Source organism: Psittacula echo (assembly GCF_963264785.1).
Source record: "Psittacula echo genome assembly, chromosome: 1".
In the NCBI taxonomy this organism is placed as follows: domain Eukaryota; kingdom Metazoa; phylum Chordata; class Aves; order Psittaciformes; family Psittacidae; genus Psittacula; species Psittacula echo.
The window spans coordinates 47,846,075-47,858,718 of NC_137735.1; the positions used below are offsets into that span (position 1 = coordinate 47,846,075).

At 40.8% G+C, this 12,644-nt stretch overlaps 1 protein-coding gene across 5 annotated transcripts in view; it reads right to left on the reverse strand.

Annotated features, from left to right (window-relative positions):
* Positions 1 to 11,581, reverse strand: part of TRIM2 (tripartite motif containing 2) — a gene marked incomplete at its 3' end in the record, with an annotated part of 33,966 nt that extends 22,385 nt beyond the window's left edge. For 2 of the 5 annotated variants that reach the window (XM_080625770.1, XM_080625769.1), the window contains exons 1-4: positions 11,439 to 11,581; positions 9,117 to 9,354; positions 3,574 to 3,725; positions 2,724 to 2,904 (exon numbers count right to left, since the gene is read on the reverse strand). In XM_080625770.1, the coding sequence (XP_080481896.1) occupies positions 2,724 to 2,904; positions 3,574 to 3,725; positions 9,117 to 9,354; positions 11,439 to 11,572 (705 nt within the window). In that variant the 5' untranslated portion in view covers positions 11,573 to 11,581. Of the gene's footprint in view, positions 1 to 2,723; positions 2,905 to 3,573; positions 3,726 to 8,463; positions 8,527 to 9,116; positions 9,355 to 11,438 lie in introns of all 5 variants that reach the window. The other 3 variants (XM_080625768.1, XM_080625771.1, XM_080625772.1) reach the window with 3 other exon arrangements.
* Between the last annotated feature and the right edge of the window lie 1,063 nt (positions 11,582 to 12,644).

A 12,644-nucleotide genomic window follows, 5' to 3' on the forward strand; every position in this document is an offset into this window, starting at 1 on the left:
ACTGGGTGTATTTATTGCTATGGCTTCTCTTGTGGGGACACACCATGTAAGGGCACCACATTCTAAGGGCATTTTTCTTCTGATTTTTACAAAGCTGTCTGCTTTTCTCCCACTGGAGAAAATCCAGGCTGATGAGAAAGTGATAAGACAAAATCTTTGTCAAGCGAAACAGAATGAACAAATTTCAAGACTACACTGAAATTTCAAGTTGTCTGTTTTTCTAGGCAAGTCTCAGGATTCAATACAGGGCATTTCTAATCTGCTTTGTGTTTATTCAAGGACACAAGTAATTAAACAGATAGCATAGCTAATAAAGTCCTAGGATGACAAAACCCCATATGCTTGGCATGAAAAACCACAAACTGAGGAGGAAGACAATTTGCAGCTACATTTTAAACCCATTATTTTCTCAAAATAGTTTTCTTTCATTACAAAGATGGAAAATATTAAATCTTACCATAGCTAATATTTAAAATGTATTTTAGAGTATTTTACACAAGGCCTCTTTCAGTCCATTGCACAACTCAAACTGAATCACCAACTTTCTTCTAGTAATGTGCAGCCCTTTCATTTTTATGTTTTTACAAAGCACATGGTCAGAATAACAGAATATTTGGCTTTGCATTATTTTGCAGCACCACTATTTATTCAAAAGTAAAATTCAACTCCAATAGCTCTTTTTTATACAGACAGGGGAGATGGCTCTTTTACTGCTTTACAGCTTTGTAAAAATTTGTTTCTCTGATGGCCAAAATAAGTAAGATAAATTAATATCATATTTCATCTTGTGTGAATTTTGTACATACTCTAGTATATTTACTTGATAAAAAAATAAGGTTTTGTGACATCTTGAATACATTTAGATGAACCTGGGATCTATGTCCAACTTTTTGATGCTAAAAGCTCCGTAACTCCTGCTTAGCTCTGAAGATGTCTGAATTCTGTGCCCTGAGGGTTTTGGCCTCCGTGTGTTCCTGAAAGTACACATCTTGCGCACATGTTAGAATTCCTCCATATTCACAGGCTCAGCAGTTCAATACCTTCCTAATGACCTAGCCTGTTCCAGATCCAGGAAGGCAGCATTCCTCAGCTTCAGACATCAGGCGATTCTCAAGCTGCTCCATAATTGCAGAGAATGCCCAAAGATGCTAATATTATCAGGCACTCTTGAAACTCCAGTTGTTGATGCTACTTTCTTTTGTAGGCTTTGAGGGAAAAGATCTTTCTTTATATAAAGCAGACAAATGATGCCCAGGAAGACAAGGACTAAATTATTTCATTTGCCTGATTCAGACTGACTAATCCTTGAAAAAACCCTACCCAACCAGGCTACAAGCTCGTCTTTGCAGAAGCACAGATTTCTGTTCTCTTCCTTTGAAGCTTAGTCTACTATACAGGGGAAAAGCACAATATTCCATCATCCAGATAAGAAATACGAGAGTGAATACAGCTCTGGAATCTATTGTTGTCTGCATTCCCCTGAGAAAGTGAGATGTCCCTCCAATCTTTATGTGTTCCAACGAGTGACATCTAACACGATATACGTTAGCAGGTACTTGAAAGCAAAACACTGCCTTAAAGCAAAACAGCAAGCCTTGCTCAGTTCTTCAGGAGAAATTGTTTGGCATGTATCTTACAGGTTGGGCAGAGAAGAGATTCAGAGCAGCCCTGCAGAGAAGGACTTGGGGGTGTTGGTCGATGAAAAAATGAACATGAGCTGGCTTCAGTGTGCGCTCGCAGCCCAGAAAGCCAACTGTGTCCTGGGCTGCATCAAAAGGAGCGTGACCAGCAGGTCGAAGGAGGTGATCCTGCCCCTCTACTCTGCTCTCCTGAGACCTCACTTGGAGTATTGTGTGCAGTTCTGGTGTCCTCAACATAAAAAGGACATGGAACTGTTGGAACAAGTCCAGAGGAGGGCCACGAGGATGATCAGGGGACTGGAGCACCTCCCGTATGGAGACAGGCTGAGAAAGTTGGGACTGTTCAGCCTGGAGAAGAGAAGGCTGCGTGGAGACCTCATAGCAGCCTTCCAGTATCTGAAGGGGGCCTACAAGGATGCTGGGGAGGGACTATTAATCAGGAACTGTAGTGACAGGACAAGGGGTAATGGGTTCAAACTTAAACAGGGGAAGTTTAGACTGGATATAAGGAAGAAGTTCTTTACTGAGAGGGTGGTGAGGCACTGGAATGGGTTGCCCAGGGAGGCTGTGAATGCTCCATCCTTGGCGGTGTTCAAGGCCAGGTTGGATGAGGCCTTGGGTGACATGGTTTAGTGTGAGGTGTCCCTGCCCATGGCAGGGGGGTTGGAACTAGATGATCTTAAGGTCCTTTCCAACCCTAACTATTCTATGATTCTATGATTCTATCTGCATGAAGGGAAGTGGGGGGGAGTCATAGGAGTGCAGCCCAAGGATTTTAGACTTTGTGTTCCCTTATTGTCATCTATACGTCAGTATCATGGCTTTAAGCAGCTGTCTACTTAGTGTATTGGCCATTTTAGATCCTCACACACCATGCACAAAGGGGTACCTGCCCATACAGGGTCTCAATTTCATTTATAAGGCTGGGCACCCACAAGCAAGGCTCTGCAGCACTTGATTTCAGGAAAACAAAGCTCTCTCCTGAATCTGAGTCACAATTGGTCAAACTGGTATCCTGCATCATTTGTAAAATCTGTTTGGTTAAATTAATAGGTTTTTATTGAAACAAAACATGCATCTTACTTTGTGTTTAAGGCCATAATTCACTTCCAGTTCCATAAGCAGCACGCTCTTTCGCACGTTTAAAGTCTTCTGGAGTTCATCAAAAGTGGAATGAATGTCATCTACAATGCTAGCCTTTTGGTTGGTTAACTGGTGTATGATTTCAGATATAAAATGAAGTGCTGAGTCGATCTCTGGAAGCCTGAGGGAGGGATTAAATTACAAAGATTGCTGTTTCAAAAGTCATTAAACATTGGCCCTTGCTCTGATATCTTTGATGAAACCATCTCATCAGCAGGCTGGCTTTAAACTCAGTCATTTCCCAGAAGTAAGTTCATTCTTTTTGTAACCACACAGTGATTTTGGTCTCATAAAGTAAGGCTAAGCCAGGGCCCTCCCCTGTGGAAATCCATTAGACTTTGGGCATTTCTAACAATGAGGCCTTGTATCCTCTGTCCTTTATGCAAATGTATCTGCTCAGGAAGATATAACTAGATCTATCCCACTTTCACCTTTTTTTTTTTAAAGCCTTTCTGCCACCATACTGTTTGTATTAGTCTGTTAAGCATCTAGTATTATTTATTTGTCATTAAATTCACGACTGGCTAGTACTTTTCTCCTTAACATTTTATGCCTCTTGTTTGGAGGACACTTGAATTTCTATTGGCCTCTGTTTTGTGAAGGATAGATCGGAATCTTTAGCTCTTTTCTCTAACCCTTCAGGTCATTGCACTCAAAGGATTTTCTTTTCCTTATGCTAGCCTCACTATCTCTGTTTTCTAGGCAAAAGCCCATGGCACATCAACCCAGGGTAACACAGAAAGCCAGTGGTAGAACTGAAAATGGAAAATAACCAGTGGAGTCTCGATACCTTTTGTTGACAGCATCCAGCTGGACTTGGAGGGAAGCCTTGTGTTGTTCCACCACATCCTTGAGGGGTACCGTGGGATGCTCTGCATGTTCTCCTTCTGTACACTCCCGGCACATGGCAGTCTCACAGGACTGGCAGTAAAACTCCATTACCTGGAAAAGTGCACAACTCTAAATTCAAACACCACAGCAGTAACATCGCTCAAAGGACATCTTACTGGGTCTTGGACTCATGTTATTATCCAAGCTCTAAGACTAAGTTTCTCCTTTCTTAGCCACCACTAATTTACTGCCTAAAAGATGGCTGTTCTATATTCATATCAGAATGCTGATTTAAAAGCATTTCATTGCATCAGGAAGTGTCACAACAGCAGCCTGGGAAACAGAATGCTGGACTTCAAGGCAGGCCCTAACATCATATTTATACTGTGTAATAGTAAGTTTTGGTGTCTCTCTCAACTGTTCTCTGAAACAACTCAAAAAACCAAGGCATTCAAGTCCCCTCGCTATCTCAATCCTTAGTCTCCCCATCCTGTCTGCCAAGGAGAGTGTAGACTTAGGATGTTTTTCATAACCAGGCCACCCAAGGAACATGACCTTGATGGAGCTCACTAAACAGCACGGTTTTTTTGCTAGAGAAAAACACCCTAAATGAATCAATGTGCTACAGAGAAAAATCTCTGTATCTCATTACTAATCCCTTAAAACCACCAAAACCTCACATCTGAGATTATAATAAGAGTGCTGATCTAAACTTGAAAGAGGAAGAGATTGTTTCAACCTGCTATGTACCCAGTAAGATGCTCTCTGGAGATAAAACAGATCTTTGCATGTAATAAATACCCTAAATTCTGAATACATTCATGAAGGGAAAGAAAGAGAAAAGTGCTGTGCCCAAAATAATGCACACAGATGCAAATTTGGCATAAGGCTTTCTTCTACAGCTAGGAAGTCCTCAAGCACCAAGCATTTTAGGCTTATTAAAAGTGCATAAGGAAGCTCATAGTATATGCTTCAAAGCAAGACACTGGCAGCTCTCTTGCATTCATAGCATAGCATCAGACTCTTGAATAACTCAGCTGGTGCTTCTGGCACTTAGACCTTGCACACAAGGCTGGGCTGGGGATGTTGGTTGACAAGAAGATGGTTGTGTAGAAACAGCGGTTTTCAGGTGAGTAGAGGAACCTGTAACAGCACCGTGCAAAGTAGCTGGCTACTCCAAGACATCTTGAGAATTAGGAAGGTGAAGTAAGACCGTGATTTGCATGTGGCTATCAGCATTAATAGGGATTTTCCTTTGATAAGCTCCTTTCTGTGTCATTCCCATTCTTCTCTCTTATCTCCATTCATAAGATATGGGATTCACACACAATGAGGGTTTAAGGCTTTTGTTGGCCATTTGTGTAAGCCACTTCAGAGAAAATTTAAAAGCTGCTGGAAATAAACAGTGTAAGATCAAATATATCGGCCAGGAAAACAAAACAAAACCAAACATAAACAGACCTTCTAAACAATGACAATCCCTATCAACACTAGAATTTAACAGTTTCACATTAGTAGATCCTCCAAGGCCTGACAGTTACATTAGTAGGCGCTAAGTTGTGATGCAGTCTTACTGTGCCTAGAGGAAATGAGTTAAATAGAGTTTAGGCTTTAAATTCTTCTCAAAGGCTTCAAAAATTTGCAACCAGAAACAACCAAAAGGAGCAACATTTTATATATTTTATTAGGATTTTTTTTTTAGTCTTTTTATATGGTCAGAAAATTTAATTTCTTTTAAATGAGTGTCAAAAGTTCATCTTTCTGCCTCTTCATAATTTAATGCGCAGGTTCAAGATGTTTTAACAAGCCTTTATTAAATATTTTTATCTTTGGATACAACAATTAGTGTAATTTAATATTTCTGTTTCCTATTGAACAATTCATAATAAACATATTTGCAGCAATATATATAGGAAAGAAAGCATCTCATTGGCATATTAAAGTTTAGCCTAATAAACTTTCTTCCTTTTAAAGCACCAGAGAATCCATCACATAAGCTAGAATGGTAACAGCTTGAAACCCACAAGGATCTAATGTGTGTGTCTGCATAGAAATAGTCATCTTTGCCTCAGTCAAGCTACAATCAGCATGAATGAAGCAGCTTTCATTTCCCATCAAAATCTGGGGATTGTGCCATTGCTGAAGGAAAAAGAAAACCCAGTATTAATATGATCCAGTCCTCAAGTGCCTAGATAAGCTGATTTCCTAAGATTTTGTGTAGCATTTCGTAATCAGGTGAGATTCATTTCCAACTACAGACAGACAGGTCTTACTGGCTTTTCTTGTCTTCCTTCCATGTCCAACATGGGTATCACATTTTGTGACAGGCAGAACAAAATTTTGCCAGCAGAGAGCTCAGTTTGTTAGCTGTAATGCTCAAAAGAGTCTAACTCTGATATCCTGATTTTTTTATTTAGCCTCAATGACACACTGAGTATTGCACAATGAGATACACAACTAAGTGCCATGGTGGGAAGTACAGAGGTGAGGAGATAAAGCGAGGTTTTATAAGGTCTGTTATGAAGTCACTTCATCAGAGCACCAAGGGTAGGTACTTATTTATTTTTCTAACAGAAGCACACAGGCAGTAAGCAACACCTGAACAAGCTCAGGAAATGTTTTGCTAGACAAGATCTTATACCTGTCAAATTGCCAAGCTATTCAGTGATCTTGTGAGAAAAAGCTAGTCAGAAATAAGGCACTCTCTCCTGTTACAAGCATTTAATTTAATACAGGGTATGCTCTCTTGTTACAATCTGTAGGCACAAAATACACTGCACCTGTAAAAGCATGGATCCTAGATGCTGGACTGGTTTTCACCTCAAATTCAAATAAAGCCCAAGCATGGACTTTTCATGATGGGTGTCTGCAAAGAGGCTATACCACTTATTACATATTATGAAGTAATGGACCTAGAATTTCACAGCTTTCCCTGTCCTGGCTGTTGTACCTGCCCCTAAATGATTGTAGATCAATGTTTGCAAACCAGGGTGCTTACTTCCAACAACAGCTGCAGTGTTTAGAAGCTGAGGATAAAGCCAATCTTATTTTAATGTGTAGGTAGAAGATAAGAATCTTCTGTTAGGTTCAAAAGTTCCGTAACGTATGTGCCCTATTACCTCAGTTTAACAAGAATATATATTTGTGCTTTGTATTGGGTGCATATGAGGAAGCATTTGTTAATAGTTCAAGCACAGGAAACCATCTCTTATGTTAAGATCCTACAAGAGAAGTTTTATTTTTTGTAAGAATACACACAACAAAGATGCCGCAACAGGGGATGAGAGGTTGTGAGCAGAAGGAATAGGATACACACACATATGGAAAATATGAGTGGTTGGAATAAGAGACCAACTGGAAGGGAAAGTACATGGCCTGAGGAAGGCTAAGTTACAAGCAGAAAGGCATGTCAATGAGAAAGTATTGGCACATCATTTTGTATTTGATTTTAATCAGAGAGGCTTAAAGCCAGCATGGCTGGAAAGATTGAAAAAACTTATTTAAATAGAAACTTATTTCCAAGATGATGCAAAGAAAATCTGGTAATATTTAGATGAAATATACTTGATGTAAATTTTTACCCTTGATAGTAAAAATACAATGGGTCTGACCCTACCCCAAGCAATACATAAAAACTAACAGAGGGCAGAATTACTGCTGGTTCTGTGAAGGCATTCTGCTTCAACTACCACCTCAATCCTCTTTCACTCTCTAGAGGCCCCAGCAAAGGTGCTAGCAGCCAGGCACTTGCCACACAGTGCCTTCATGCTGTGTACACATGAAGCCAGCAGAAACGTGTTTCCTCAGTCAGGTCTAAGGTGCCCAACACCTTGCCCTGCACACCCTGCCCTGCACACCCTGCCCTTCAGCCAAACCCACTGACCAGCCTCAAGCAGTTCTCGCCAAAGCTTATCTCAGCTCCTCCCATCGCAAGGACTAATGTGTGCACTTTAGCTCTTAATTTCCTATCTCCACAAAGCTCTAAATTGGAGTCACCCTCAGCCTATTCCCAGCCCTCCCAGATACTTACTGAAGCAAGAAGATACTCCCAGCACACACTACTCAGCATCCTAAAGGGCATACTGTGTTTCAAGGCAAGACAAGTACATGGGGTTTGGAGGACTTAGAAAAACACCTTTCCCTAGAAAGGAGTTCTCAGAGTGGTATAAGGTGTCATATTTAATTGTAGGCAAACCAGTTTTTTCTAAGCACACCCAAAGAATGATCAGCTGAAAATGTAAAATGCAAACCAAGTAATATCTTCATTTTGACCATTTTCTGCATTTCACAATCAAATGACCCCTTTCACGATTGCTGTGTCAGAAAAGAACTGTGATTCATTTTAAGGAGAGACAATAAAATGCAAACAAAAACTACGAACATATTAACCAGTAACCATTACACACACATAGGTATAGCACACAATTCAAAAGTTATACCAGTTATTCATTAATCAGAGTGTACAGCAAATCAGTTCTACAAGTCCATCTAATTCCAGCAGGTCAGTAAAGGTAAAAGAACTGAGCTGTCCCTCTATAAGAGTAATCACTAACTATCAGCTAAATTATTCCTATAAAACTGCTATACCTAAACTGAGTATCAAATAAAACAGTCCCCTGAAAGTTGTCTTAAAATACTAGCACGTATTTCTTGGCTTGCATAGAAGCACAGCATTCAGTTCACAACACAGCATCACTCAGCTTTGCAATGTTGCCTGCTTACACATTTGCATAAGCCTGGCTGTAAGATAGGAGCTCATATGCCTACCATGAAGCCACAGAAGTTAATGCTGAAAATTTTTAAGTAAGCAGAGTTAGAGCTGCTCTTGTAATAATCTGGGAATACTTACCCAGTTGGGAGTACTTGCCGATGCATTCAGTGATCTGATTTGAGGGTGTATGTGGGAGGGATGCTGGGTGAAAAAGGTAGGTGGAGATAAAAAAGAAAGCATCCTCCAGTAACTGATAGATGTGACACACAAAACACTGCAGATAAAAAGAAGCTCTCTGTTTCTAGCCTTCGCTGACTCAAATCATTCTGAGCCCTTTTACTTGGCTCCATGGTAATATGCTCACACAGCTTTTGGTACTGCCCCAGTGTGCAGGTCAGTTAAGCTTGTAAGGTCCCTGCCACATACTGACTAAACAAGCACATGACAATAGTTGATTCTACAAGCAAAAGAGTTATGGAAACCCATCACAAAGTGGCAAAAGCACAAGGTTCAGCACTCACAGGACAATAATTTTGACCAAACGTGCCAAAAGACAGTATCATCCAAGATGACTTAGATGAAAAAGTTAGATGAAATAATACCCTGACTACTTTAAAATGCTCCACTAAAAGCATCTGAGTTAATTGTAAGAATCACTTGTCTTTTGTTGGCATAAGAACTAGTGCGATTCCAATTCCCCCCTATCTTTTTAGAACAAAATATCTATGACAAACCAGACCAGCCAGTACATATCAGTACCTGTACACATCACAGGAGTTCATCTCACTTACATTTCCATCATGATTGGGACAGGAGAGTGGTTTGCCCGCCGCAACAGCGGTGACAGTCTCCAAGATGGAGGAGTCTTCAATGCTGTTGTCCGGCGTTCGTTGCAGGACATCCATCAGGTTGGTGATAAAGAAGTTGTTCTGGAGTGCAGAAACCCCTTTCTCTGGCAGAATGGAGGTCTGGCGGCACACGGGGCAAGAAAGGGTTAAGCTATGGGCTGGAATGTAATTCTGTAAGCACCTATGGGAAAAGGAGGTGGAAGGGGAGAGAAAGGCAAAGTGTCAAAGAGGAAAGAAACCTCCTTTCAGTTGAAGGACTGGTCTGAAATAGTACTACCCCTACTTACAAAAGGAAAGGTACATCACCAGGCTTCAGAAGTAAAAGTGGTTACAGTGATTTTTTTTTCTTTTAAACCTTTTTCCTCTGCCACAGGAGAAACGGTTTATATGCTGGCATCACTGTAAGAGTTATGTGCCTGCCTTTGAGATATTTATGCAGAGGGGATCCATGCTTCCGGACATCTACTGCATCCTATTCATAGGCTAATAAAAATGATAGACTACCAGATGAAGTTTGACAGACATGAAGTTATTGCATCAAGTATTTGAGCCTGTGCCTTTAACTGCCTAACTGGTGGTTGACCCTTGTCTTTCCAATAGAATCTCCTTTATTAACTTTAATTTGTGGGTTTAGTGTTTCAGAGCTCAAACCTGGTCCCAATGAAACCAATGGAAATTTTTCCATCTATTTCAACTAGGAAAGTTATTTGGCAGTTCGCCAGGATCAACAGAGCTGTCTTCATTACCTAGAGAAGCACAGCCTCGGTTATCACAGTTTATGTTCAGGGGAGGTTTGGAGCAGATTTTTGTTTCTTTGTGTTTGATTTGTGTGAGGGGGGAGGGTTGTTGGGGGCTTTTTAGAAAAACTAAATTTCACAGAATATAAATTTGACACAAAAGTTCTGTGATCAACAACATGCAGCAGACTGGTCTAGGTAACTGGCCTTGAAAAGTTAATGTCTGCTGGGCATGCAACATCCAACTGCAATTTGCAATTCAGTGTAGTCCCAATAAGCACAGGAAGCTTTGCAGAATGCAATCCTTAATGGGAGCAGTGCTACACCAAATTCCTCAAGAGATGCCAACCAAGAAAGTGTGACCTCGCACGGCCACACAGCTCTTATCCACTTCCAAGGGTTTTTCTTGCACCACTCCTCATCCTCCCATGGCAGCTCTCCTCCTGACCCCCCAGTAAGGGCTCTCCGAAAGGAGAGCTTAGGCTTTGCACATCAGCAGTACAGTGGAAGAGTTCCTCCAGCCTCTCTCCATAACCAGATCAGCATAAGAGGATTACAATGAAAACCAGAAGCTGACCTTAGGATTTGCACGTGAACTGAAGTCAAGAAACTTAAGACATGGTGGTGAAAATTCTGACTTCCCTGACTTCAGCGAGAGTTTCACTGCTGACTTCAGTGAAGTCAGGGTTTCCTATTCTTCTACGAAAGACCAGTTCATCTGACACACTCGGAGACCCACAATTTTTCCTGCACCCCGTGCAAAGTTAGACATGCACATCACAATTGTAGGAAGTGGAAATCTCGTGAACTAAATGTTCACACAAAATATCATTTATTAAAATTCTCATGCCATTCAACATATAATCCAAACAGTTGAATCACGTGACTGGGTAAAGAACTCTAACAAATAATTCATCAGCTAACTTTTCTGCAGATACTGTATTTTCTCCACCATTTGATGGATGATACAGTATTAACATTATCACTATGGATATTCAATTAATTTAGCTAAATACAGTAGGTGCCAGATTTCTGGTTTATCACATCTCTTTTCAGAGCTTTTCCACTTCAGCCAACCAAGCTGCAAAATAATGAAGACATGTTATCACAGGTTATTAATAATGTATATATCATGTCTAACCCTTAGACATTAAAGGATGGCATAATTAATTCTCTGCTTAGTAAATCAACAGAGAAAGGGTTTTATTGTTTCCAATTATACTAATCAGGATAAATTTGAGTCCATTAATTTGAGGTCCAAATTCTGAATGCCAACACTTTTCACGTGGTTGTTACTGTATTCATTAGTTTCATTGGATTTACTTTTTATTTACCCTTGCATAAAGGGAATGTATTCCAAATATTCCACTGCCACAAATAACAGTGTTTTTCTACATCCCTGAGTTTCCAGCGTTCCCAGACTTCATCATGCCTTGAGATGACCTTTACAAGTAAACAGAAAAGTCCCCATCCAGGTGCTTGTTGCATGACACAAAAACCTCGTTACCAGCTTGAGGAAAGGACTCACCTCTCACAGAAAGTGTGCAGGCAGGGAAGTACTTTGGGGTTCTTGTAACGGTCCAGGCATATGCTGCAAATCAGAAACTGCTTGTCAATCTGGCGGACCACAGGACTTGGGATGTTGGAGCCTTCACTGGCCATCCTAGACCACTGACATAAGCGTCCTGTTCCCTTCTACCCTGCACACTGCTGGAGTGGGGAGGGGAAAAGAAGAAAAGAAGAAAAATGGCTTATAAACTCCATGCAATAACAAAATCAACAGCTAATTCACTGATGTTTCATCCTTGTGCAGGAATTCATATTTCCATCTAAAACCAAACCAGTGAAGAATTAAACTTCTAAAATGACTTATCACTGATGAGAACTTGGGAAGCAGCCGTACCTACAACACGTAACACCTCTGTTTGAGCACGCATTCTGGAAAGGCGTGTTGCCTCTGGACGGATGGAGTTACAGGGCTGTCTGGTTTTAGAAAAATCCCATGATATAAACATCCTTGCGTCAGTAGGTTCAGTCAGTGCTAACAAACACAGGATTTCTTACATCTACAGTACTGCTGGCAAAATGATTAGACTGGAACCGCACCAGGCAGTCAAATGGCTGCATCAGACTGTATCAGAGTCAAATCACGCTGCCTGTGATGCAGCCTAACAATTTTTTCCCTTATCAGTGCTGGTGTTGCCAAAGATATGGCAGGTTTGGACTCCAGGAAGTCCCCAGAAAGGAACCTCCAGAACCAGCCAGCCTCTGGAAAGGGAGCGCTCAATTTCTGCATCAGCCACACAGGTGAGGTAGGTGAAAATCCTCATGATATAAGAAACTGAGCAAAGAAGAGGCAATTAATAGGTGCCAAGGATCAGCAAAGGTAGGGTGAAGGATGCATGAAAGCACATCAAAATAATAAATGCAAGAAAAGTGCCATTCTAGGCAGAAAGAGTAGTAAGAATCATGTTTCTAGGACTCTTATTAATCCTGGCATAGGATGCATGAAATACAAGGGTAACAAAAAAGTCTACTGACTGACAGAATTAAACTTACAGGTTAAGGAATGCCAGCAGGATTGGAACACCTAAGGCACAGGGAGAGAAAAACTTAGTTTCTTTTCAGCTGGAGGTACAGATTCTAGCGAACAGACTTCATATGTGGAAAGAGAAGACAGGGGAGGAAAAGGAAGGAAGCAACCTCAGGGAAAAGTAAACTTCCTGCTAAAATG